Raw genomic sequence first — 24,337 nt, forward strand, 5'->3', positions numbered from 1 at the left:
GATCTGGCCATAAAACTTAAGTCCAGGACTGCATTTTTATGTTGCACTGATTATTTAACTGGCAGTCCATTCAATCTAGAACCAGAGGGAATGGCAGGAAACTGTGTCAGGGGAGGTTTAGGTATATTAGGAAAAGGTTCTTCACCCAGAGGCTGGTTGGGAACTGGTCGTAGCACCGAGGCTGCCAGAGCTCAAGGAGCATTTGGACAGTGCTCTCAGGCACACAGTGGGATTCCTGTGCAAGGCCAGGAGTTGGACTCAATGTTCATTGTGGGTCCCTTCCAACTCTATGATCTATTTTTAGTAGCAACTTTGAGACCAGAAACATTGTCCCAGTGAAATGGTGTGGGTTGTTTTTTTTTTTTTATTCCAAGCACTGCTGTCACATGCTAAAGTTGTCATACACATGAAGATGATTTGAAGAGAACTGGTTTTGAACCTCAAAGCATAATCCTTCCCTCCAAGCCCCCCTGGAAAACAGCAAAGGGATTTTTCTAGTCAAGGTGGGTGAGGATGCATTTTCTTACTGAAAATCCGTGTATGAACAAGAATCCACAAGTCAAGTACCACATCTTTTAAGAGGGGTAAGGGGCTACCTATGGATGGTAGCATGTGCTGCTGGTTCCTGGCTTGAATGGGCACGATGGCAGCAGCACATGGTGGTCACCTCCTCCCACAGCTGCGTCTGAGGATGGTGTTAAAGAACATTAAAAGGCTGGACTTCAGTGATATTAATCATGTGGTTTAGGCTACTCACAAGCATAATTACCTTGCTAAATCAAAGCACACTGGGGAATGTATATAATAATTAATGCAAGACAGGACAGACTTCGTTAGAAGCGTAAGGAAAGCCACGGGTTCCCCTTGCTGGTTTCCCTCTGGTCTCCATGTGCAGAAAATGGACTTGCTTCTTGTGCTAAAAAGAATCCACATTTGCATGGCAAGGAAAAAGATTTGCTGAAACAGATTAATAAACTAGAAGTAATCATTAAAAAACCATGGGAAAGAGCAGGGATTTGTTGTTATCCAATAACAAAAAGTAATCCAGGTGGAGTTGACTCATAAAAATGTGCTTGATACAATCAAATGTGGTACTTTCCAGTTCTCCCTTTTGTTTTTTGTCAATCCCATTGGCACAGTGTTGCTTTGACACTCAGTTATAACCCCCAATGAACACTTCCAGAAGCAAGATCTGACAGTCTGGCAAAGTTTTTCCTATTTGTTTTTTTCCTAATCTTTTCCAGTGTTGTTCTCTTAAAATATCAAATGATGCTCAAAATGTAGATTCACTCTCAGCCTGTGGCTCATCTCTGCTAAAGCCACAAGTTGGGTAAAAAGTCCCACCCAGTGTTAACATCTCTGCTCAGGATTGTTGTTCAAGGCCAGGTTGGACTGGGCTTGGAGCAACCTGGTCTAGTGGAAGGTGACCCTGCCCATGGCAAGGGGGCTGGAACTAGATGGGCTTTAAGGTCCCTGCCAGCCCAAACCATCCCACAATTCTGTTTTTCCCTGTATATTCACAGGGAGATGCAGGTAGTCCCAGGGCAATGCTTTTCTCATCCTAAGATTAACATCTGAAATAAGTCAAATGAATCCAACCCCATTTGCTGTGGAGGAGATGTATTATGGTACCATTTTAGGACACAGTTGCTTCTCCATTTGCTTGTGGCAAGTCATGGCAGCACCCTGCTTTCTCCCTCTGTGGGGAAGATGTGGTCTCACTGCCTGAAACCACAAGGTCCCCACATATGTATAGGATTTATGTAGTTATATGGAACTTCAATGGAAACTGCTGCTCTTGATCCCTCCGAATTTGGAGGGTCTTAGCAGATCTCTGCTTGACAGCTCATAGTTCTGTGTGAGACAGAGAACTGGAATTACCTGAGTTCCCCTCCTCTAGGCAGGTGGAGTCACATTGCCCACCTGGGAGGTTTCATTGCTCAAATGTGCAACTGGTGGTTTGTTGCCCTTGCTGCTGATTCCAGGTTTGGATAAGTCAGCCCAGCACACATCTCTTCACCTCCCCTGTCAAAGAATATCCTTAAAACACGTTCAGATTCAGCAGCATTAGATTGTCCCAGGCTTTCTAGCTGTAACAATGACACACTGATAAATGGCTCTGCTGTCTGATTGCTTCAAGTATGAGGGAAGAAGATTTCAGTAAATCAAACAGTGACTTTCCATTAAATGCAATGTCTTGAATTATAGTTTTGGTCTCAACTGCTGAGGTTCTCAGTGCACAGGGGAAGATTCACGCTGCTCTTTTAGAACGTGAGGAAGAATAGGTTTCCTTCAAATTTTGGTTGCAGATCACCTGCTAGACTTCTGCTGAGTGTAATGTGAATCTTGATCTTCTTCTAAATTGAACCTGAATTGAGACATAGCATGTGTCTTTCAACATCGTGCAATCTCTTTAAATGTTGAATATCCAAGTGAGGAGTGATTTGGGTCCAGCCACCTCAGTGGCTGCTTCTCTGAGGACCTGCAGTCAGCAAACACTTCCTGAAAACAAAACTTCTTGAAGCTGGGGACCTGAAAAACCCTAAGTGCCTTTTTGAATATTTAGCCCCAAAAGCACTGACTGGCTTAACCTCGTGGAGGCTGGAACTGACTTTCAGCTGTCAAATTAAGGTGTTCTGGTGAGGTGAGTGGCCAAGGACTGCCATTTCTAACACACTGTTCAACCTCAGAGTTGAACAAGATGTTTACTAAACCCTAGGAAGTAGATAATGTTATCCTTGTTTGATTAGTCGGAGAAGTAACGCTTGGAGTTTGAAACTGGAACCAAGTCATAGGAGGAGTTGTGTGGCTGTTGGAGCACGATTTTCTCCATTAAAAAGTAAATATATGAGGGTGAATGGCTTTTTAAAGGTCTGAAAACATCCAGCAGGCTCTAAAAAGCTCTGTAGAAAGTAACGCTCACCAAAAAATGAGAAGGGGCAACACAGAGCTTAGACATCATACAGGTCTTAGTATTTCAAGGTCGACTTGTGGGTCTGCTGTCACAGAATGTGGGTTGTTTACTGCCTTGATTGGATTTGCAGGAATTCCTGGCAAGGTGTGACTACTTGGGAAGGTGGAAAGGAACCTAAACTTGGATATCCCTCTTATGTCAGGGGTACCTCATACTGGACAGAGGAGAAGGGGAAGAGCATCTTGAGAAAGATCATCTGGAGGGTGTTAGCTGCTGGTTCAGTCACTTGTCTACTTGGAGGGTAAAAATTAACCTTGGGGGCTCTAAATAAGCTGAGAGAGGAATTTTTTCTGTGTAGTTCCCTATTTTATACATCTCTTCCTTCGAAAAGATGTGTAAATCTTAAATCTTCTTTTGAAATATTTGTAGTTAGACCTGGTGAATCCAATATGGCTTTAAGTCCATCAAAGGTTATTTGAACTCTACCTTCCTCTGGCAAGATTCATGCAATCTCTTGAATCCTGAATACAGTCCTTGCTTTGGAATATACTTCTATGTTGTTGGGCATGGAGTTATTTTCGGAAATTGTACTGGAATGACTCATGTTGCAACAAAGAAATTCTCCCTCTGAGATTTCTGCTGTATTTGTTGCATGTGTGGCACCTTACACATGGGTTTTGTGTCTGGTTTTGTATTCTTTTCAACGTGAAATAGTTGGGATTATCATATTAAATCCTTCCAAGTCACAGCAAGGTCAGTGGCTGCCCCGGGTTTGTGCATATTTCAAAAGTTTAGGTAAGATGGTCACCAGTTGGAGTAGCAGCTTCAAAACCAGCGGTGGATGATCTCACCTGGCCATGAACACACATTTATACTTAGCAAGATGGCTTATAATCTTGACTTTCTGCTGGAGAAGAAGACTCTCTTGTGCCGCTCGTGTGTTGACCTCTTACAGAGACACCTTCACTAAACTTGGGAATACATCCAAGATATATCCAGGCACACTGCTGGATTCCAGCACTGCACTCCTTGCTGTTGATTGCTGATTCTCAACCCAGTCCTTCAAGTTCTTACTCTTCAAAGGTTGTGTCCTGCTCACTGGAAAATTTTTTCATCTGGTACAGTTGATGATTCTGGGACCTGGCTCTTCTCTGCTGCCTCGTGCCTCGACAGAGCCCCCAATGCAGCACCTTGGGGGTGCAGAAGAAGAAAAAGCAACTCCTCTGAAGATGTGGAGACTCTGATTTGATGCATGTAAAGGCTTAAAATTGGTGTCTTCAATGCTGCAGCAGAACTCTTCATCCAAAAGTTCAGTGACTGTGGCTTTGTTCTGTGCAAGAGTCTCAAAGGATCGTTCTGGAGGATGGAAAGAGGAAGCTCTCCTCTGGAGAGGCTCTCAGCACCCCAGCAGGCTGAGTTCCTGAGCCCTCCTTTCCACCCTGAGGGGGAATGGTGACCTCTCCTTTGGCCTGATTCAGGGCCAGTGCTCAGGAGAGGGGCCCACGTGAGTACAAATCCCTTTGACTGTGCAGCCCCCACGGATGGAGCCGTGGGGCTGAGAATGTACAGCAGCATGGGGCTCTCATTTCCTCAGGGGAAAGACTGGTTTTCATACAGCACCTTTTTATCCATAAGGGGGGAGAGAGTTAAGTATTTATTTACTCACTGATTTACTTTATTCTGAGCAGAGCTGGAACCTTGATTTTTGCCGTGTGCTTCCCTCCTCCCGCGGATCTGTTTGTGTGCGTTTCACTGACAGCCCCGCGTTCCTCCAGGGACTTTACAGCCAAACTGATGCAAACTCTTTCTTCTCAGGTGCCTCACGATCATCTGTCATCCAATGCAAGCCAGGAGGCAACTGCCCCAGCAGACACAGAGGCATGACTAGGCAGCTCTCCCCTCTATCTGTTGCTGAAGATTCTGCTGCTCCCATTCTTGAGCTGCAGAATCGAAGTCCCTCGGGAATCTGTCGGCACAGCAGAGTCGAGAGGCAGAGCAGATCAGGTAGGAACATTCCCAGCATGCCTGTGAGGGGCCTCTTTCTTCTGCCTTTTGAAGGATGGGGCAGAGCCCGAGCATGCTGACGTTGATTTACGGTGCTGAGAACAGCAAAGCCACGTGCAAGTCCTTCCCGTGCCTGGGTGCAAACTGGGGTTAGGAGGGAAGGAAGCATGGATGGGAGGAAAAGGCCTGGGAGTCAGCAGGTACATGTAATGTGTAAGGTATCTGAGACATCCTAAGGCACAGAAGATCTTGGAAGCTGATTAACATTAGCACACAGTTAGTTTTTACGAAGTGATTGTGTTTCCTCAGCTTCAGCCTGGCCAGAGACCAGGACTTTTAAGAGCCAGCCCTGTTCCTTCTCAAAGACAGTGACAAGCTCAGCTCATTCCGTGGATGGTCTGGTGAAGAGGAAGAGGAGGAGCAACAGGTGGAAGGATATCTAGGGAAGACCATCACAGTTCAGATCATCCATCAGCTGCATGTCAGGGCTTCCATCGGGCACGTGTCACCCACTTTTACAGCAGAAGTTTAGCTCAAACGAACCTGTAGGTATGGTGAACACTGACTTCTTCACCATGGTGTCCATCCATCTATCAGCAACAGGGATGGGATGGGAGCAGTTATAATACGGGGCCACAGGCCTTTGAGTCCGCTGCTGTTGAGGAGGAGAGATGTTACACGAGTGAAATAATGTGACTGTTCAAGTGTGTTGGAAAGAGTAGTTTAATTGTCCAAGTTCTTTGGAATACTCTGTATATAATGTGGGCAAAAGGGGGAGGAAGAACAGGCTGGGTCTCCCTTGCACACTGGAATTGGGGAAGATGAACCTTCCTCTCGTCCCTTCACCGCCGATGGCAGCAAGAGTCAGCCTTTTTCCTCTTGTGTGGGAAACGGAGGGATCTCGTGATCCAAGAGTACTCTCTTCATGGAAAGTCTCAGAAAAGTGTTGGAGGTGATTATTGCTGCATGGAGTGGATGATGCAGCATCTTGCAGTAAAGATCATAGCTAAGAGACCAGAAAATCAATCTCATCTTTGCAGACATCGGGCTGAAGTAACCATGCCTGCTGGCACTGGGGTACATCCAGAATCAAAATCCATCTTCTCTGAGAAAGGACTTTAGGCCACTTGTTTAGGTCTTGACATTACACTCTTCTAAACATTTATTTTGCATTTATTAATTTCCCTTTTTATTTTGATCTTCCCTTCCTCGTCAGTGAAGTCTAAGTAGGACTGACCTGACAGGTAGCAAAACAAATATAAAGAATATTGTTTTTTAGGATGTAGTTGCCAAATAGTCAAAAGAGTTCAGATGAAAAGCTGTAGGTTTTGATTTTCTTCATCTCACTCTTCTGAAAAACGAAAGCAAAAGGCTTTTCTTTGGCCATCTTATCACAGAGACATCACAAGTAAGAGTTATACTAAGGACCAGATGACCACGCAGGGGTATTTCTGCTTCCTGCCTTTCACACAGTTTGCTGTTGGCCAGTGTCACCTCCTCGTGTCCCCTGCAGTGTGACCTGTGTTCTTATCTGCCATTTCATCCTTTCTGAATGCTCAGCTTGTTTCTGTGCTCTTGCCAGGGTAAGTCTCTTGATTTGCTTCGCTCTGATCTCAGTGCACACACCGAGGATTTCCGCTGCCTTGCTAATTGTAAAATGCTGTCTACCAACCACTTGGGCTGATCAGTTTGTTTCCTCCTCACTATCATAGCATTTGGTGTCTGAACACAAGTGCTAATTCCTTGCTTGCTCCAGCCCCAGCTTCATGACTTGGAAATCCTCAAACCTCTGTAGTATGAACTGTCTGCTTCCTCACCATGTGTCTTCGAGTTCAAGCCCTGTAACTATTTTTAAAGATACTTCTTATCTTTTCCTTTGGATTCTTTGGCCAAGGGTTAGGTGTGCACATCCCATGGATTTTGAAAGCAGCTGTTGAGCTTCCATGGCACTTTGGCCGGGGATCAATCTCAATTTTATGTAAATTAAATGTAAATATCCAGTCTAGAGAGAGATAAGTGTCTTCAGTGACCTTGGATATATATGTGAGGATGGAATCAGCTACCCTCTCACCATGCCTTTCCACTGTCATTAAATATAAAGGGCTTCTAGACAATATGTTTAGCCTGAGTACACAAATATTTGCCAACTCCATCACATGCGATGAATCCCACTCCTTAAACACTTACAGAAACTCCCCACTGCACATTTAATCAGCCCAGAATTTACACAGGTCTTTAAATCCAAGGCAGGTCCTGCAACAAGTGTGCATTTCTGTGCCTTTCCCTGTCATTCAGACCTGGGACTGGGAAATCCAAGTCAAATGCTAATGGTGGTGTCATGTGTAGGAACAGCAATTACATCGTTATTTGGTAATTGAAAAATAGAAAGCACAGATAAAAGTGCTTTATTTTTGTATCATTATGTGATTATTTGAACTGTTAGCTGAAGAAGGACTAATTGCAGGGTAGTTTTGCTTAGTAGGAAATCCTGCAAGTGGATGTTACATAATATATTCTTTCAAAGCCATTCTAACTTGCAAATAAACTGTAATTTACCTTTTAATGGAACATGTCACTCATTATTAGTACCATACAAATATCTATTTTCTCTCAGCAGCCAAAAAGAATGCTAAAAGGATGTTAGCCTTTTCAGACCAGTGCCTGGTTATCCTCTGCATGTTTTTAATAAACCTGTAATTTTATTTAAATTCTTGATTCACCACTAAACAATGGAGCCATCAAATACAGATTATTTTTAGGAAAAAAACACATCACACAATTACAACTACAAAAAGATCCATGTCCTGCTTAGGAGAATTCTTGATTACAAATGCATTCCCTGCTATGATGAATCTTTTTTTAGGTGTAATGTTGGTCTAAAGTAATAACTTGGAACCTCAGTTTGACATTTCTCTGTGGCTGTAGTAGAAACATTGATATAAAAGGAAAGTAAACCAGAGTCTGAAAGGATACCTCTGTCACGTATAAGTTGAATACAGGACAGTGGATGCCCCCACTGTAGTGGATCTATAGCTCCTTTTAAAATCACATTATTTCCTACATAAATCACATCAGGTGTTGATGTGAGTGATAATTGATAGGAACAGTTAAGAATAGCTTCGGGTCATGGATTTTAGAAGATTTTTTTCCTGTTTCTTCTATCAGTCTTATGTGATTTGGGGTAAATAGTTGGAGCTCAGTGGTGCCCCATGAGCTCATGAGGCAACAGTGTTAGTGCTCCTTGTTTTTTCCAGATGGGGTCTGTGAAATCAAAGTAGGGTTCCTGGGCTGCCTCTCTGGGAGTTGTGTCTGGAGAACAAGTCACCAGGCAGTGAGATTCAATTCTCTCCACTTCTGTTGGGAACTCTACACAGGTCTGCAGGTTAAGTCTGAAAAGCACTACATTAAATGGGAAATGACTTCTGATTCCTTCTTGTTTGTGTGTAGAGGTTTATTTCTAGGCATGTGCCAAGCTTCACTTTTGTCCAGTTTCCTTTTTCAACTTCAAGAATTTAAGTACACTAACTGATTGCAAAAAGCCTTTCTCCACCTGGATATATAAAACCAGCAAATTGTTTCCTTTTTTCCCCTCCCTGCTTGCAAATAAAAAAGTGATTCTGGAGTTAAAATCCTGAATAATAAGAATTTGTTCCTGGCTCTAGAAGTGCAGGCTCAGAAGAGCTTTTCTGTTGCACACATGCACAGCAATTGTCTTCATAATGTTGTTGGTTCCAAGAGATGTGTTTTTGTTTTGGAGCTTTGCTGACAGAGGGAAAGAAGGGCTGATAAAGCAAATAGTGACAACAGCTTAACTGTGACACTGTTACCTCAGGCCTCGGTGTTGTGTTCGTGTTTTGTTCCTGCCTCCTTGAAGTGACAGAGGTGGTATCATTAAAGTATTTTGGTGCAGGATTTCAGTACTTATGGGACATAGAGGAATTACAGGGAGAAGGCAAGGGATGATTTGTGACTGGATTAGAAGGGGAGATTTTGCCAAGAAGTGTTTTGAATGCATTCATTATACGTGCAACTCTTTTCCTATTCTTTTTTTTTTTTCTTTTTTTCAGGAGAAGAAGGAACACAAACGCACACAGAGAGCAGCAGCCAAGAAGCTGAAGGACAGACACGATGCCAGTCTTGCACATCCACATTTCTCAAGCTTATCTGGAGGTTCCTGATCATTTTGTCCGTCTCCTCCTCCTGGGTCGGGACCACGCAGTTTGTCAAAATCACTTTTGAGACCTTTGACTGTCCTTTTTTCATGACTTGGTTCTCAACAAACTGGAACATTATGATTTTTCCCATTTATTACTCTGGGCACCTTGCAACTGCGCAGGAAAAGCAGTCTCCAATCAAAAAATTCAGGTAGGCTCTGTCGTGGCAATACCCCTTTAAAACAACCCGATTCCTGAGGACTGAGATCACTGCTCTGCTCAGTTCGACCCCTGGTGTCAGAAGGCAGAATAAAGGTCATGCTGCAGAAAGCCTCATTCATTAACAGCTCAGAAGGCTGACAGATGAGTGATATATGCTGAATAAATGGATACTTGATTGCCAAAGGGTTTTTTTTAATGAGTTGAAAAGGTCAATAATTTGCTTATAATACTGCTGTTATATTAACTAATGTCTCTATATTTTGTGTTCTTGTCCGGATCAGACCATTCATTAATCTTTTCTGGCCCATTTGTGGTAGAACAATAGTGTTAAGTGCAACTCGTAGTTGAGAAGAAAGATGCTCAGAGCTGAGGAGATGTTTTCCATGAGGAAGACCATGGCTTGCTCTCTATCCTCAGCAAGTATAGCAGGAAAAAAAGCTGGCCTTTCCTCCTGTTGGATCACAATATGGAGGAAGAGCATCCAGGTAGCCTGCTCTGCTCTCTTTTGTGTGGGGTAAGAGGTAAAGCAGGTTGCAGACTCTTGGTTTCCTCCCCCTGTAGCTCTGAGGGATAAGCTGGCATAGCTGAGTGCCTGTCACCCTGAGGAAATGATGTGGAGATTTTATTCCGTCTTCTGTCAGGCTCCACATGAAAATACCTCTTCCTCTGTGTTGTGAGTCAGGGGAAGACATCCCTCTGACTCCAGCCTTTCCTTATGCCACAGGGATGCATGCTGTTGAACTCTGAACCTTGAGTGCCAAGGAGTCAATAGCACTAACTCCCAACATTAGGCTGCAGGGGTGGAAATTTATAAATCCCTCTTCAGTAGCTCCTGGGAAATCACAGAAATACAAGGTTGGGGGGAACCCAAAGAAATCATCCAGTCCAACCACCAGCACTGCAGCAGGACAGAGCTGGCTGAGCTTCACCAGTTCTTAAGAAAACCACATCTAATCTGTCTTCGGGGCTTGGAAGCACCATCACATTCTGGGACAATTAATTTCACACTTCCTCCCCCACTTCCATTGTTCTACTGATCTGACAGTGATGCAGGAGCTGCTTTAAAGAACGGAACAAAACTCAGCTTGCCAAGAGATAACACACCTTGCCCACGAAGGGAAGAAACCCACAGGGTAATTGCAAGCTGGGACCCGATTCTGTTATGACCAGACTGTTATTCCAGTGCAGACTTGCTTTGAAAACGATGTCAGTGACTTGAGCAGAATTGTCTGTCCCACCAGGTATTAACCAGAGTGTGGCTTGTCCCTGGCTCCTGCTGACAGAGGGTTCAGCACAGCTGTCACTGGGCACAGAGGGAATTCAATTTGTGACTGTCAGGCTGGAGTGTGGCAGGGCCAAATTCTTCCCTCAGCTGCTTTGGCCAGGATCTGGGATGTAATTTGGCCCTGAATTATCATTTCTGTCAAATCAGCGTGACTGAAATTGTGCAGTTGCACTTAATTAAGTGCTTCCCTGCAAACCCCAGCGCTTTGTACATTAATGATGCCTTCATTCAGATCTTTGCTGGAGTGTTTGTGAGAACATTAACAGTGTCAGCTTGGCTTCTGGGTATGGGGTAAAGTAATAACAATTGCACAGCAGATAAGGAAGAAGGTGTGAATAAACATCCCTGCAGATAGATCCTCTGCAGTTAGTTGGTGGATTACATCTCCATCAGAGCAAAATTTTGAGCATCATATTTGGGGCAATGCATAAAAAGACTGTGCTTAAATAATTGATACATTTCCCCAGCTGTTAGGAATTCAGCTTTTAAATCTGGAATACTTATATGCCCAGAGGAATTTCTGCACACATGGAGGTCTGTGAATGTGTGGAAATCAGGAGACCAGTGTTAGAGATGATGGGCATCTTCCCAGGGTATTTCTTATTCCAGATATATCAGGAAATCATATCCCAGGGAGGAATTGACTGCTGGCAAATAATGATTTTATCATGGGGACCAATAATTTGGTCTGTACCATGTTACAACTTGACTACCCAAAGTTCTTTTAGTTTGGATATGGGATAGAATCTCTTCAGGATGAACTCTTGATATTTTGATGACTTAAATGATTAAAAAGCATCATTTGTAGTTTTTAAATTCAGAGACTTATAGGCAGATTTAATTTGGAAAGAATTTTTGGAGGTCATTTAACCCAGCCTCCTGCCCAGAGCAGGGGTACTTTCAAAGGTACATAATTTGTTTTATATTTGCTTGGTTTGCAGTCTTGGTATTGTTCCTGTTACAAGGCTTTTAAGATTTCTTGTTGCTTCATTTGCTTGTTTTATTCCTGTGGAGTAGCTAATTCCTGTCAATAAACCCCTCCTGTAGCAATTCCAGGCTTGCCTCAGGGTCCAGAGGTGATTTATCATTGTGTTCCTGGAGGTTGTAGTTACTCTCTAGTAGCTTTAAAGACATGACATCTTGTCCAGCAGATATTCCCAGTGGATCTGAGCAAACAGTGTCTGTGATATCTTGGCAGACATCAGCGATCATGTGAGTGACTTGCAGAGCACTGCCCCAGGCCAGCAAAGCTGTAAAGAGCCACTGTTCTTTTCATAAATCCCACTTGGAAGGACAGGAGTCCCAGTCTCCAACTTTAGATTGGCTTCCTGAAAAGTTTAGGCCACTCAGTGCCTAAAGGAGCTACAAGAGAGATGGACTTTTGACAAGGGAGTGGAGGGGGAATGGCTTCAGACTGACAGAGGGCAGGCTTAGATTGGATATTGAAAAGAAATTTTTCCCTGTGAGGGTGGTGAGACCCTGGCACAGGTTGCCCAGAGAAGCTGGGGCTGCCCCATCCCTGGAGGAGTTCAAGACCGAGTTGGATGGGGCTTGGAGCAACCTGGGATTGTGGAAGGTATCCCTGCCCATGGCAGGGAGTTAGAATGAGATGGCCTTAAAGGTCCCTTTCAACCAAAATCATTGTGGGATTCTATTATTGTAATATTTGAGATATAACTTTTGTGTTCCTTACCTTTCACACTTTACCTTAGAAGTTCAATACTGTGGTCTTAGAAAGTAACTCAGAGTTATGAACTCCCTGCTGCATCTCATTGAATTATCTTGGTTGTCTTGAGGCAGAAGACACAGCTCTTGGTATTCCCTCAGTATTGTAAATAAAAGGCATGTCCCACATAAAGAGCTTGAAACTTCCATTCCTGGTGGATAAAATGGTCTGAAGCTCAGGCAGCACAGCAATAGGAAGCTTAATCCTGCCACGATTTGCCACAGCAGAAATCACTGCTCAGACTTGACTTAGGATCCTATTAGAGTTGTGATTTTAACAAAAGGTGGGTGACATTTTCCATGTCAATAAATTCTGCCTCCCCACCCGCTGTCTTGTCTTCTCAAGGACAAACACTGATATTCAGCAGCTTCCTGCCAGGATCTATCCATGGTGTAACAGCTGAGGTCAGTGCTACAGGAACTCCACAGCCTTGAGACACTGACTGGGGAGAGTGTTGGTAGGTGTAATGTTTAATGAACACAAAAACATTGGGAAGAGCAGGCAGGATAACAGGAAGTTAGCATCACCTGAAGTAAAAACTGAGCCTTCAGTAGCTGGTATTTGCAGTCATCACCCGCAAGTCTCTCCCTCTGTGTTGCAGCAGTAGCTCAGGCCAACTTCCTCAGCCACTTATGGAATAACACTGCAAATCCAGGTCTTCACTGCAAAGGCTTTTCAGAGGAGAGATGTGGATGTCCGATGCCTGAAGCTGCTCCAACCCGGAATGTCTCAGCAGTAGGGAGGAAGACCTTCAGCACAAAACTAGGCTACCCATGGACCATTCCTGTGGGAGACAGCATTCCTGTGGTGCTGCCCCCTGAGCCAGGCACTGCTGATGTGAGGGTTTCACGCAGAACTCCCTTTCCTTTTGCTCCAGCTCTTGACCAGACCAGTACAGCTGGTCATGCTCTTTCCTAATGTTCATATTCTGCCAGTCCTGGAAAACAATTGACCAGTGTGCTTAACCACACTCTGCCTGGGGCCTGTCTCCTGCAATGGAGCTGGGAGGTATTTTATTGCTGCAGATGCCATCATTTAGATAGAAGGACCAAATGACTTGTGCTCACAGAAGGTGCTGTAGTGCTGCCCTACTGTCACTGGAGGCCTTGCCAAGTTCTAGCCCGGGTGATGTAATTCCACTCACGGTATTCCCATCACTCCAGCCTGTTTGCTCTGGTTTTCCTGTGAGCTGTCTGAAACCAGCTGCTGGATTTCACTCCAAAGGCTGCTGTGTGGCAGGGGTGAACAAAACCATTCTTGTGCAGGGGTTGGCATCAGAATGACTAAGAGGCCCCACAAGCTGTTTAGGGGGTGCCAGAGGCAAAGCTACACGACTGCCTGAGGGGCTGTAATTCCTGAGAGCATGGCACGCTGCCCAGAGCTGATGGCTCAGGGCTACCTGCAAATAAAAAGAACTATTTATGTGAGAGGGCAGGTTTTAAATAGACTCCTTGTGCATTTGGAAATAGTTTGTGTCATAGTTTCAGGGTCAGCTGTCCTTAGACAGGTCTGTGCCTTTAAGTCAACAGCCTGCAGATACTACCAGTGTGTGTGGGGGGGGTCCTGGGATCCCTCTCTCCTTAGCCCGGCGTTTCAATCACTGTCATGTCTGATGATTCCTGCAAGTTTAATTTTAGTTGCATGTCAAAGAGGCTGAGCTAACCACTGAGCACCCAGCCCTCACACAGCCCCAGGCAATCTGCTGTAGCCATGACTAGGAAAATAAAGCATTCGCCCTATTTCCTCATTGTCTGAGCATTATTCATGGAGCTCTCCTAGGCACAGAGGTGAATTCATCAAGTCTCTGTCTTGTTTGGCAGGACCCTGTCACAGTCTTTGCTGTATTTTCTTAATTGAGAGCTGAGGAGCCACGGGCCCCTGTTTTGTCTGGTCACTGTACACTGCTGTGTGTGATGGAGGCTCTTCCATCTGCTTAAACAGCCTGGGGCCTGTGAAACATTTCCAGATTTCTTTTCCTAGCTGAGAATCTCTGCTCGTCCCTCCCACTGCTCCTGGGAATTCACAGCGACATTGTCAAGGCTGACACAACTGCCTCTCCCAAATCTTTGACCAGCCCCGAGTCCAACACAGAATAATAATCACTGAACCTTCCTCCTTCGAGGATTCACACTGTTGGGGCATTTTGTACTCCATCCTCATGACTCTGCCCTGGGTTTGTCTGTGTGCAGGACAACAAGACCTCACCCATTCTGGCACCTGGGTACCTGACAGTGCCCTGCATCACTGTGGGCAGCCCAGGCACCTTTCCTCTCTTGTTTTAGCACAGCACAAGCTTGTTTCCTCCAAGATCCTGGCAGATTCGGAGGCAGGTTGGATTTACAACCGTGTAATGATCCAGTTGTGCACCAGAATTCCCACTGGGCTGGAGAGAGTAGGTTCCACACTGGTCTGTAGTTCACAACACAGAGCTCTTCTTGCCAGTAGATGGACCATCCTGGCTCTGGTGTCATGTAGTGGTGGTGACACAGCCATGGTGCATCCACCTGTATTGAGGTGAGATGTAGTTTGAGCCCAAAATCACCCTCTGCAACCACCCAAGTCTCAAAGGGAAGCATCTTTTAAACATAAACTGCTAATATCTGCATGTCAAGGAACAACTGAAGTGCTCCCACTGAGTCCATTTCTCACACAGGGGAACTCATCACCTTTAACTTCTGTTGAAATCAGTGATACAAAAGCCTGCAGTCAAATTAAGCATTAATTTATTTGCTTCACTGAGTATTTGCTTTGCATCTCAGATAAATGATACGCACCACTGGTCGGTTTGTTTGTTTGTTTTCTTTTTTCTATTTGAAACGATTTTCTCCTGATCTTTGGGGAACAGATTAACTTCTGAGAGCATCCAGGTCAACTAGAGTGAAGGAGATAATTAGCAGATCTGCCTGCCTGAGTGTTAACTTGTTGGACACCCTGTCATAGACTTTGAGAATGTAATTTATTATTACCAGAAATGGCTGCTTTGTACCCCAGGTTGTCTTAGTAGCAGCAGAGAACGAGTGGTTATTAAGTAGATTCATAGAATCATTTAGGTTAGGATGTAGCTGATCTCTTTTTTTACATAGATGTTATTATTCTGCTTCCCTCAAAACAAGTGATGATTTCCACTGTTAATAGTAAAAAAAGTAATGTTTTTAACAGCAGAATTCCCAAGAATTACTAAAAATGGTTAATGCATCCTGAAAACTGTTTTGTCTTCCAGATCAGGATAATTATCACACCACTTCCCCCCCAAATAACAAGTGGTTTTGACTTCACGTTGTAGTGCAATCTTTGAATTTACTGATTAGTTCTGTGTAATGAGTGTTTTAGCAATCTTCCAAACACAGCCGTGTCTGGCTGTGAACACTTTGGAGCCCCGAGGCCTCTTGGCATTTAGATCAGTCCCTTCACACGCTGCAGTTTGGTGGTGCCTTCCCTCAGTCCCTTGGTGTTTGGGTTGTATGAAGTGTTCCCTTGTGGGACCTCTCATGTTTTAAACAAATGTGTCAGAGAGTCTCTTGTGTCAAGAAAGGGAAGCATACCGGGAATATCTTCAGGAATGCCTTTAACCAAGAATGCAGACAATGGAGCTGTTAAAAAAGTCCTTCCCAATTTAGGAAAGGTAGAGATGTTTCAGGAGGGGGGCAGTGTTCAAGGCCAGGTTGTGTCCAACATGGGGGCTTGGAGCAACCTGGTCTAGTGGAAGGTGCCTCTGCCCACAGCAGTGGGATTGGACCTTAATGGTCTTTAAGGTCCCTTCCAACCCAAACCATTCCAGGATTCCATGTGCCTTTAGTCTACCTGCATGCTGGAGTCCTCAGTCTCTTCTCAGCCCATGAGGTACCACTTTGCACAGGACAGCTGTCCCCAAAAGCAGTGTCTGCTAAGCTGACCCTTCTCTTTCTTGAAATCCTAAGAAGCAAACAGTTCACTGGAGCTGTGTGTGAGACAGTGCCTGGGAAACTAAGAGATTTTGTTTGCAATTTGATCCACAAGGAACTGTCTCTTAGCAAGCAAAACTTTTCACTGTATATTAAAATAAAGGTATTAAATTTTCTTCCCTCCCTTTTCCTTCCATCTCTCACACTGCTGTTTGCCTGGCTCAGTCCCACTGCCTGGTGTCTCACTTCTCCACCATGGTGATGTGTCTGGCAGTATTTTTGAGTATCTTTAGGCAATTCTTAAAGCTTCCTTGGCTATAGGTGAGAATATATTTCAATAAGAATAAAAGCAGGGTTTGGAGCAATGCAAGAAAAAACTGGCAAGCTACAGAGTAAAAAAAATGGTGATTATAATCCCTGTGCTCATGGCCTGGAAGGCAGAGTCTGGGAACTGTCAGAGCATTATAGATAACCTTCATTTCTGTGTGTGAGTCCCTGGGATTATTGTTGCTCAGAGTGTGATTATTCCAGGTAAGTTACTCCTTTACTATTTGCGAAATTGCTGTTTTAAGAAGATTGTGGGTTATTTTCTCTATGTGAATTAAATAATGGATTCTCATGTGTGCAAAGGAGTTGGTAGGAAAAGCATTTAATTGAATGCGATAAAAGTCTTTAATGAGTGTTTTTTGTGCTGGAGTGAACGCTCAGGAAAATCCTGGCTGAGACTGAAACTCTTTTCTTTTCGTAGGGAATGCAGTCGGATTTTTGGTGAAGATGGTCTGACGCTGAAACTCTTTCTTAAAAGGACTGCTCCCTTTTCTATTCTGTGGACTTTGACTAACTACCTGTATTTACTGGCTTTAAAGAAGCTGACAGCCACAGACGTCTCTGCCCTCTTCTGTTGTAACAAAGCTTTTGTCTTCTTGCTTTCTTGGATTGTGCTGAAAGACAGGTTCATGGGAGCAAGGGTAATGATGTGCCTCGTTTTCCACTCTCTCTTGTTTTCATAAAATTGCACTTAAATCCATAAGCCATTGTGCTGCCATAGCACTGCTGCATCATGGTATAGACATGCCATTAAAGCCTTTCTCATTTTATTTTTATTATGGAGATCTAAGCCTCAAGATGTGTTTGAGATCTCAGACTCCAGAGGTGGGAAATTTCAAGAAGCTATTACAGCTAAAGCAATTGCATAATGCAATACATTAAAATAGAAGGACTTCCAGCTTCATATAAACCCATTCTGTCTTGGCTTACAATGCTGAAGTTTAGTTAGTTTTATTTTAAACTTAGTGATGAATGCTTAGGCTCTGACCAAAGCAGTTTTATTCCTTGTTTGGCTAGGCAGCTGTTTTCACTGTCTTACCTATTTTTCTTATGCTACCCTAGTACTTTTTACACAATCATATCCACGTGCATGTGCCAAAATTGGTTTAAAAGGAGCACAACTGTTTTGTGTGAAGTTGTATTTTGCACTAAAGTGTTACTGGACTCACTGGCAGTAATATGGACCCTGCAAAAACTGGGAAAAAAAGAACTCAAACAAAATGCTGTGTGCCTGGATCTGGGGAAAGCAGCGTGTTCTGTGTAATTTTGCACACACAGAACTCCTGACATACAGCTGGGTTAAACATTGGATAAGGAGTAATGAGGATTTCCAACAGTTCTGCTGATATAGATTCCTCCTCTGAAATGGCTCAAGGCCTGATGATTCTGAGTGAACTATCAGGAGCCTTGAAATTCCTTAGGGATTGTTTGTGGCCAGGTGTGATGCCTGTGATCAGAAAATGCCACCAGCTGTTGGATTTAAGTTCCATGGAAAGTGTGATGAATCAGGACCTCGTCTAAGTAAATTTTTTTTTTTTTTTAAATGAGCACAGCAGCTTTTTTTTTTTTAATGAATAGTCTGATAGAAGGGTTCAGAAATGAAAGGAAAAGGCATTCTGGTGTACAGGCATCTCATCTGGCTCTTGGAGCAGCCACCAGCACACTGAGCAGAGCACTGTGCTTGCCGAGTTGAGGAGGTGAACCCGTGTTTCACCCTCAACCACGGTGCCCTTGAAGGTAAGGACATGGACATTCCACCTTGCAGTGCTAAAGCCAGATACCTGTTTCATATAAAACTTAACATATAGAAGCATAAGATGAATGTAACCTTCCCTCAGACTACTGATGACTAATTCAAAGAATAAGCAAGGTTTAAAATCCTCAGTTCTTCTCTACAGAAATAACAGGAACAGTAATTCCCTCCTCTGCCCCTCAGTCATCTCAGGTCTCAGCTGAAAAAATAGGAAATTTTGTACCCTTTGAGGTAATTTTTGTCTCAAAGGAAGATCTTCCTAGAAGAGCAAGCGTAGCTCTTGTGTTTTCTTAGCCTGCCCTCTTAAAGAAACCTAGAAATAAAAGCTATTTTCAGTTATTACTTGTTTTTCACTGCCTAAGAAAAGGTTGCTACAATTATGCATTAGTATTAATGCTGTAAAACACCGTGGGGTTCACACAGGAAAAACCCAGCAGGAAAAGTGAGCAGCAAATTCTGCACATAAAAGAAACTGAGTTTTGCTGCTAAGAGGCAGATTCTGGATACCCATTGCTGCAAAGGTAAATTACAGCATTTTTCCAGCAGCCAGAGTAACACTTAATGATGTTAATAACCACACAGGAGACTGTTTGAGAGCTAAAATACAACAAAGCAGCACAGCCCCAGCCTTTTGTGCTTTGAATGCCTCTTCTGCTCTCACCACAGCCTCTCAGAGCAAGGGTAATTGAGTTATTTGGACAATAAGGAGACAGAAAGAAATAAGGGCTTAATCATATACTCTGAGCCATTTTTTGTAGAAGCACTCAGCACCCGGGAGCTCAGCCAGCTTCTCAAAGGAACTCAGCTCCTACCAACTCTCCCAGAGCTTCGGAGCCATCAGGCACATCTGCGTCTCACCTGAGACCACTTTCATCTGCCTGAAAGAGAACCAGCAGCCTCAGTGGCTCTGCAGCAGATTCCCAGCTCCCTGCCCAGCTGGTGTGGCTGCAGGCAGTGTCCAGACTGCCCATGGATGCCCACGGGCATTTGGATCTCTCCTATCCCTGTGGCACAGCGCTCCTGCACGGCTGGAAAGCAGCCCCTGGCCAGGCTGCGGGGCTGGATTTTTAGATATGCTGTCTAAAGACAAACCTGTCTTGATGGCCACCTTATGGTATGGCTTAATCCCACCCATGGAAGCATTTAATAGCTGCAGAAAGGCTGCTCTGGCTGTGTTTGAGTTACCTGGAGTGTGTGTTCTGCAATTAGAGCCTTGTGCCCTCAGTGGAGAAGTTGTAGCACTCAAACCACGAGAGAGAAACACCAGCTGGAGAAAGAGTATTCAGCTGGGAAGGACAGATACAGCCATGACTATATAGCTAATGGCCTCAAGTTGTGCCAGGGAAGGTTGAGAATGCATATTAGGAATAATTTCTTCACAGAAAGGATGTTCAGGCATTTAACAGGCTGCCCAGGGAAGTGATGGAGTCACCATCCATGGAAGTGTTCAAAAAACATGTAGAGTGGTGCTTAGGGACATGGTTTAGTGGTGGACCATGTCAGGCTAAGTGTTAAGCTTTGGCTCAGAACAAGCACAAATATTTTAAAGACTTTGCATATTTGAGTAGTTCTTGGCCTGTGTTGCTTAGATTTAGTCATATGCTCATGTGTTTGCATGTTTGAACCCTTGGTTGGGTTTCATCTGTGAAGTGTAATCAGTGTTTATTAGGTAGGTACAGAGAGATTTGGGGACATTTTTCTCCCTTGAAAATATTGACTTTACCCTGGGGGCAGGTTTCTTCCATGTCCCTGAAGGTGTTTAAGGTCAGATTGGATGGGGCTTGGAGGAACCTGGTCTAGTGGGAGGTGTCCCTGCCTGTGGCAGGGGAATTGGAACTAGGTGATTTTTAAGGTCCCTTCCAACCCAAACCATTCTGTGATTCTGTGATTCTTAAGTACACCTCGTTTTCTGCTGTGCTCTACACGGGGGAAAAAAAAGTGTTTCTGAGTAAAATGTTGGTTGGCCTTGCTCTCTCCCAGGAAAAAAAGAGGGAAGCTAATTTCATTCTGTACCTAGGAGGCTTCAAAAGCAAGTTACTACACTCCTCCATTAATTAAAAGCCCTGTTTAATGAGCTGGCAGCTGCAACAACCATCTTTGCTTTAGAAACCTGAGAGCATATCCTGTGCTGCTCCACATTGACAAGCAGCAGCAAGGTCACAGGGAAGGAAACACCTGAGGGTTGCCAGGCAGAGGTCAGCTCTGCTGATGCTGTGGTGGGTGAAGTGCAGGAGGAGCTCTGAACATGGAACTTAAACATTGTTCTTGCTGTTTTCAGTGTCAGGTCTTACTTATTGGATGCCTCGTGGTTTTACCCCATATGTGTCCATCATTTTAGTTGTTTCAGGAAAAAATAAATGGGAAAAAAGCATTCTTGGCTTTCTAAATATTTGATTAAATTAGGAAACTGGCTCTCTAAATTTGGTGTAGTCAGACTGGGAAGGAGTTTTTTCCCAATAGGAAGAATCTGCTGTTGGAGATGGTGGATCTACTCATTTTCACTAATAGAAGGAAAGAACTGAGAGATGAGTGTTCTAAGAATTAGATCTTGATCCTTTCCCTTGGAAGGAGGGGTGAACTGCACTGGACTCTTCTGGTTTGCACTGTGAGACACACTGCACGAAACATTCCGGCTGAAATATTCCAGCTGACAGCTGAAATGCTGCATCTGAATTATGTGCAAGGCAAGGTGTTTAGTGCAGCCTGTGATGAACCCAGCCAGGCAGTGGAGCAGGGAAAGGGGGGCTTCTGGAAACTGAGAGGAGAGGCCATGGATGTCTGAGGGGTCCTCGGTGTAATTCAGCATTGCTTCAAAGCTGGGACTTCTGAGGAGTCTCCCAGGATGGCCTGACTGCTGGGATGTGTTATCCTGGGAAGGAGAGGAGGGAAGCTGTCTTGGTCCCTTCTTGCTAAAGCCCTTTCAGATCTCATCAAACCACTGAGAGACTGTGATTACACAAGTGACTCCAGCCCACATCATTAAGCTGGGGGACTTGGGTTTCAGGTGCCATTTCATGGTGAATTTGGAGGTATCAGTGATATCTTCAGGCTTAGGTGGCAGCTTTGTGGACCTGTATCTTGGAGCTTGGATGTTTTAAATGGAAGTAAGGTGGAACACAGACATGCAGTGTGATTTTTGACTGCCTTTGGCACAGCCACTGCAATGCCAGGGGGGTACCTGTGTGCCTCAGGTACTGGTAAAACAGGGATAATGGTGAGAGGGAAGTAATTAAAGCTGCAACCAGGAGATGAGTTCCTCTGTGAAGATGTTGGCCTGGGTACCTATGAGATTTAGGAGCCCTAACATTTCTACCTGTAGTCTCTACTCTGGGAGTTTCCCATTGTCTCCCCATGTATGGACACTTTTACCTGGGTCAGGTGTTTGTCCCTGTCCTGTGTGTCCCTTGAATCATGGGACTGACTGGCTCTGCTGAAATTGTTTTGTGGGATTTTTGTGTTCACTGCCTCAGTCTGGCTCACTTTTGTGGGATTTTTGTGTTCACTGCCTCAGTCTGGCTCACAAGTGCTTGGTAGGAGTATCAATGGGTTTTCTGGGACTCTTGGTCAAACTGTGAGCTCTGAAAGTCAGGCTTCTCTGCAAAAGGGCACATGATTGGATCAAGATGCCTTTAAAGTCTGTGGGCTGAAGCATGTGAAGCTCAGATTTGTCTAGGACTAAATATTTCTTAAATGGAGTTCAGTGATGTTTTCCAAGAAGCAAGTGCCCATCTCCCTTTGGTGTTGATTCAGGAATTATACACTGGCTCAGGAAACACCTTTTCCTCTGCACTCCACGGAAGTTGGGTCTTCATTGTGTTTGAAATTCCCACTCCTTATTTACATGCTGAGGGCAATTAGGTGGAGAGGGGGAGTTTTCCAAAGAATAAAACATGTTGGGCTCGCTATCACTTTCTTAAGGTCCTTGGAGTCAGGACCCAGGGTTTCAGATGTGGTGTAGGTAATTATTCCTGTTCTTTTTCTCTGAAGCTTCTTAGATGCCCTGTCTGAGATTTCCAAATGAGGCCAGAAACCTAAGCACAAAGGTAAAGGCTTCATGGAGAAACTAGGTCGTGTCTGTCCAAGAAAGCTGGCCAGAACAGCCTGGAAAAGCTCCCAGTGGTACTCTGGCATTCCACAAGACAGGAGTCATTCCCCTGGACTAATGTCCAGAACGTTTGGCCATCTGATGTTTGTATTTTGAGTCAAGTTTGGGGTGTTGCTAAATACTTCTCTTGTTGCATAATGGAACACAATGTCCTAGAATTTCTTGATCTTGGAGCCATCTCTCCAAAGGGAATGTTTAGCTGATAAAACAGGTAATGGTGCAGGTCCTGTCAGTAGGTCCCAGCAGAATTTGCAATGCTATAGATCCATACCACTACCAGTGCACACACTTTCATTATGCTTTACATTTCTCCCATAATTTTTCCCATTTAAGGGAAAACAAGAATGCTCCAAGTCAGAGAAAGTAGCCAGTGACACTCATGAGAACCCCATGCAGTGAGGATCTCTTTCCATGGGCTGAAGTAGCTCTGAGCTTTACACTGCTTTGCTTTGTCTGTGCAGATAGTTGCAGCAATCATGGCAATCACAGGAATTGTGATGATGGCATATGCAGATGGTTTCCAGGGAGATTCAATCATTGGGGTGGCATATGCTGTGGGATCAGCCTCCACATCTGCCTTGTATAAGGTAGGTCACGACTGTTTGTTTGGGTTCTTATATTCACTATTATCAGCTGTTAAATATGCACAAGTACAAGGAGAGTGGCTGTAAAGTAAATGTTTTATTTCCTGCATCATTCATGTTGTGACCAGGTGATGTCACCACGTCAGGAAATCCACTGTGAGGGTAATTAGTTGTCACCTGCCAAATATTCGGGGTGGCTTTGCTTTATGAGTCTTTAATGAAATCTTCATTGCTACGCTATAAGGAGTTTCAGATCATTTTTTAATCATGCCAATGCCGTTTAAAAACACTGTTTCAAAGGGACTTTGCAGGTGCAGAATGGAGAGCCTGGATGTGGGATGTGCTGCTTTCCCCGGGTGGGAATGCAGGGCTCACCCCAGGCCTGCACTGCACATGCTGTGCTCCTGCTGGGCTTGGAGCCCTGGTGTGAGCTCAGTACACTTGAGAATGCCTGGAAGCAGTGGTTGCTCTGGAAGGTGAGGGATGGAAAAGGCAGAGTCATGTCTCAGAAAGAGGTTGGGCTGAGCGTGGCTGTGTTTATTTTCGGCTTGAGGAGGGTGAAGTGGGTGTAAATTTTGGAGTTTGTTGTAGTGGGATCAGATTTTGTTTCCCAGCTTCAGAGTTTGCTCACGTTGGTGATGAATTTGTGCAGGAGAACTTTGCTCCCATGACTGTCATGACTTCTAAACCCCTCCTCTCTCCTCTCCTTTGCAGGTTTTGTTCAAAATGTTCCTTGGAAGTGCAAACTTCGGGGAAGCAGCTCATTTTGTGTCTACACTGGGCTTCTTCAATTTCATCTTCATCTCTGTCACCCCAATCATACTGTATTTTACAAAAGTGGAGTACTGGTACCCTTTCTCTGCTGTGCCCTGGGGTTACCTGTGTGGAGTAGCTGGCCTCTGGTTAGGTATGTGATAAAAAAAAAATACTCATTTTTCCAGCTCTTTTCTCCCCACCAATACAAAATTAGCCTCTGGCACAAACAATTCCCCCCTGTCCTCCTAAACATCAGAGCTCTCTCACAGATTAAGTCTGGTCCCAGTGCAAATTGGTACTCCTTGGAAATGATTTATATTTTTCATTATTCTTAATGAAATAATACTAACAATTAATATATCATTAATAATTAAGATATAAGCGATAATTATCATTAATAATTAATAGTGATAATAATAGCAGGGAGTAAACATGAAGCAGCCATAATAATGGTTCACTTTTTCATCCCCACTCTAGTTCCATACCAATTCCCCTGTCTCTGGAATAGCTTGACTGCTCTGAATCCCATTTCAAAGGGCTGTGTGTTCTCAGTGTCTTCATGGCACGCTCTGTGGGGTGTTTGTGCACTGACACATGGATCCCCAGTGCTGGGGCACCTTTCTGTG

At 44.2% G+C, this 24,337-nt stretch overlaps 1 protein-coding gene across 2 annotated transcripts in view; it reads left to right on the forward strand.

The window, feature by feature from the left end:
* The window catches only part of SLC35F4 (solute carrier family 35 member F4), a 112,963-nt gene extending 88,952 nt beyond the window's left edge, over positions 1-24,011 (forward strand). The window contains exons 2-6 of one of the 2 annotated variants that reach the window (XM_017831739.1): positions 4,730-4,918; positions 8,986-9,283; positions 16,935-17,154; positions 22,833-22,958; positions 23,670-24,011. In XM_017831739.1, the coding sequence (XP_017687228.1) occupies positions 4,730-4,918; positions 8,986-9,283; positions 16,935-17,154; positions 22,833-22,958; positions 23,670-23,870 (1,034 nt within the window). In that variant the 3' untranslated portion in view covers positions 23,871-24,011. The remainder of the gene's footprint in view (positions 1-4,729; positions 4,919-8,985; positions 9,284-16,934; positions 17,155-22,832; positions 22,959-23,669) is intronic. The other variant, XM_017831740.1, reaches the window with a different exon arrangement.
* The last annotated feature ends 326 nt before the right edge of the window (positions 24,012-24,337 follow it).

This window comes from Lepidothrix coronata, unplaced genomic scaffold (assembly GCF_001604755.1).
Source record: "Lepidothrix coronata isolate B3197 unplaced genomic scaffold, Lepidothrix_coronata-1.0 Scaffold196, whole genome shotgun sequence".
Classification (NCBI taxonomy): domain Eukaryota; kingdom Metazoa; phylum Chordata; class Aves; order Passeriformes; family Pipridae; genus Lepidothrix; species Lepidothrix coronata.